The sequence below is a fragment of the Macaca fascicularis genome, chromosome 6 (genome assembly GCF_037993035.2).
Source record: "Macaca fascicularis isolate 582-1 chromosome 6, T2T-MFA8v1.1".
NCBI lineage: Eukaryota > Metazoa > Chordata > Mammalia > Primates > Cercopithecidae > Macaca > Macaca fascicularis.
The window spans coordinates 144,233,052-144,236,541 of record NC_088380.1 but is presented as its reverse complement, the minus strand read 5'-3'; the positions used below and the strand labels follow the sequence as shown (position 1 = coordinate 144,236,541).

At 49.4% G+C, this 3,490-nt stretch overlaps 1 protein-coding gene across 1 annotated transcript; it reads left to right on the top strand.

Moving 5' to 3' along the window:
- Positions 1–259: 259 nt before the first annotated feature.
- On the top strand, positions 260–3,041 carry HNRNPA0 (heterogeneous nuclear ribonucleoprotein A0). The gene has a single exon (XM_005557863.4). It carries the CDS (start codon positions 554–556, stop codon positions 1,463–1,465), a length of 912 nt encoding a protein of 303 aa, XP_005557920.1. The 5' UTR covers positions 260–553; the 3' UTR covers positions 1,466–3,041.
- The last annotated feature ends 449 nt before the right edge of the window (positions 3,042–3,490 follow it).

Below are 3,490 nucleotides of genomic sequence, written 5' to 3'. Positions count from 1 at the left end.
CGGAGGGCAGGGAGGGACCCATGTCAAGTGACAATAGGGCGCTCGGGAATGAGAGCGGGCTGGCAGAAGGGGAGGCGGGAGCGGCACAGGCCGCGGGCTTGAATAGACCGCGGAGGGCGGGGAGTCCGTGATCTAGAGCGGCGCTGCGGCGCGGTAGGCGGGATTAAGGGGAGCGAGGCGGGGATTGGAGGGCAGCCCTAGGCTGCCGTACGTCGGCGGTGACGCACGCCTCGGGGAGGGTGCGCGCGCGTTCAGCGGCCTCTTTGTGTGGTGCCCAGATAGGGGAGCGGAGGTGGCGGCGGCGGTAGCGGTGGCCTTGGTTGTCTTCCAGTCTCCTCGGCTCGCCCTTTCGCCGGCACCGCTCCCCTTCCCTCCCCCTTCCTTTCTTCCTTCCTTCCCTCCCCTTCCCTTTTTCCCTTCCCTGTCGGTGACCGGCGGGGGTGGCTCCAGCAGCGGCTGGGCCCAAGCTGTGTAGAGGCCTTAACCAACGATAACGGCGGCGACGGCGAAACCTCGGAGCTCGCAGGGCGGGGGCAAGGCCCGAGCCTTGGAGATGGAGAATTCCCAGTTGTGTAAGCTGTTCATCGGCGGCCTCAATGTGCAGACGAGTGAGTCGGGCCTGCGCGGCCACTTTGAGGCCTTTGGGACTCTGACGGACTGCGTGGTGGTGGTGAATCCCCAGACCAAGCGCTCCCGTTGCTTTGGCTTCGTGACCTACTCCAATGTGGAGGAGGCCGACGCCGCCATGGCCGCCTCGCCCCATGCCGTGGACGGCAACACTGTGGAGCTGAAGCGGGCGGTGTCCCGGGAGGATTCGGCGCGGCCCGGTGCCCACGCCAAGGTTAAGAAGCTCTTTGTCGGCGGCCTTAAGGGAGACGTGGCTGAGGGCGACCTGATCGAGCACTTCTCGCAGTTTGGCACCGTGGAAAAGGCCGAGATTATTGCCGACAAGCAGTCCGGCAAGAAGCGTGGATTCGGCTTCGTGTATTTTCAGAATCACGACGCGGCAGACAAGGCCGCGGTGGTCAAGTTCCATCCGATTCAGGGCCATCGCGTGGAGGTGAAGAAGGCAGTCCCCAAGGAGGATATCTACTCCGGTGGGGGTGGAGGCGGCTCCCGATCCTCCCGGGGCGGCCGAGGCGGCCGGGGGCGCGGCGGTGGTCGAGACCAGAACGGCCTTTCCAAGGGCGGCGGCGGCGGTTACAACAGCTACGGTGGTTACGGCGGCGGCGGTGGCGGCGGCTACAATGCTTACGGAGGCGGCGGCGGCGGTTCGTCCTACGGTGGGAGCGACTACGGTAACGGCTTCGGCGGCTTCGGCAGCTACAGTCAGCATCAGTCCTCTTACGGGCCCATGAAGAGCGGCGGCGGCGGCGGAGGCAGCAGCTGGGGCGGTCGCAGTAATAGTGGACCTTACAGAGGCGGCTATGGAGGTGGGGGTGGCTATGGAGGGAGCTCCTTCTAAAAGAAAATTTAAAATGCCTGGGAGTGGCTATTGGGGTAGCTCTTTTCAAAAACCCAAGTGGGGTCAACTCCTAAGCCCCACCCCCTCACACCCACACCACCGCCTTCCCTGTTTTGCCCTTGGGGGAGCCACTTCTAAGGCTGCTTACCCTTGGGGGTGTTCCTCTATTTGCCTGCCACCTCTCTTGTCTCTCCCTCTGAAGATGGACTCGGCCCCACATACACATTTTTGTGTTACAGTCATTGATGGACTCTATTTTTTTATTATTACTTGGACCTTGGTCGTTTTTATACTAGCAAAATGTCTTGTTTTAATTTGTGTTTTTTGGGGGGAGGGAGGGAGTGAACTTGCTGATTCTGTAGCAAAACCTGGGCGGGGGTTGGGGTGGGGGGTAGTTTACTTTGTTGTAAGGACTTGATAACCTGGCTACAGCGTTTTCTATGAAATCTACTTGGATCCCATGCCTGAAATTTGGAAGCATATGTACAAAAATCATTTTTACGTTTTATTTTTAATAAATCATTGTGTTTGACCGTACATGTCTAACATTTCTTTTCTAGGATCCATTCCGTACCGTTTTTAAGGGATATTTGTTTAAGACTTTACGTGTTAATTCTTTATTCTTGATGTGTACTTAGAGAAACTTAAGAGGTCCTGTGGTCCCCCTCCCGCCCCCCGTTGCCCTGCTAGTTGCGTGTTGAATTATATCCCTTACAGGCAAAACTTTTGAAGTGGTGGATGTGGCTTTTTAAACTCTTAAGTTTCTGTGCATCCATCTCTTGTACTAAGCGATTTGCTTACCATCTTGACATGGTTGGTCATTTCTATGACAATTTACTTCAAACTGTGTACTGTGTAGTTCTATATAGTTTGTGTTAAGCATGTCATTCATATAAACTGTTTAAAATTTTTCAGATGGCCTAGTTTCATCCCTCTTACTGGTTTATCTGTAATGAATGGTTAAAAATAAGGGTTATATTTTACCCTCAGATGCGTTTTTGTACTTTCAGAGCAGGTTTAAACGGTTTTTTTCCCCCCCCTATATCTGAACTGTTGTCCTCATGGAAATCCTTTTCCCGATCTTTGTAGCACCACCTACTGGCAGAATGGCAGAGTAGCTGCGAAACAATTTGTTTAAAAACTTGCTTAGGACAATTGCATCAGATATAGAAGTTTTGCCATCAGAATTCTTTGCAGACTTGGAAGTTACACGTTTGCTTGTAACTGAGATGGGCTTCACAGGAATGTAGTTGCCAGTTCATATCACAATTGCCCTTTCTATATGAGGTTTGAAAATGTAAACTGCTATGCATAGCTTGGGCAATAGCCCTAAATTGCTATGACAACTAATGAACCAGCTACGTATACTGGTATTTTAGGTGCAAGTTGTAAAGCAAAATATCTGTGTATTCTGCTTGGTTAACAAATGTATATTTGTAGCCCTTTCATGCAATAGCATTCAAGTTGTTGTTTATAAGAGAAGAAAAAACTGATAATAGGAGAAAATTGCCTTTCTGAATAGAAATATAGAATAGCAACGTTTATGGATATCACAAATAAAGAATTCAATTCTTTACATGATTGAGTGAGAGTATGTATAACCTGGTGGGTGGGTTCAGAGTACCTTTTAATCTAGTGTGCTTAACTTGATGTTATGATAATATTTAACTTAAATATTTGACTTAAATATTGATGTTGAAGGCTCAAAGCTATACTAAGAAACTTTCTGAAAGATTATTGGGCTTTAAAATAAAATAATATTTTAATATTGAACCATTTTTTAACTTTTTGTCACTGTTCAATTCCTAAAGGTCTAGTTCTTGCCAGATTTTTTTTTTTTTTTCTGATTGACAGGGCTTTTAAAGAAGTATGAAGAAAGGTTAAGATTATTAGGCTAAGTTATGGCTGCTCAGTAGTCACTTTGACAAAGGGTAGCGGATGCTTGGTACAAATAGTGTTATATCCTCTGACAAATGGGGTGAATGTTTTTGCACATTGATGTGATTAACACATAGTCAAATCCTT

What these genes read in the sequence shown, in the direction of transcription:
- HNRNPA0 (XM_005557863.4), top strand. Translation starts at nt 554, where the DNA reads ATGGAGAATTCCCAGTTGTGTAAGCTGTTCATCGGCGGCCTCAATGTG.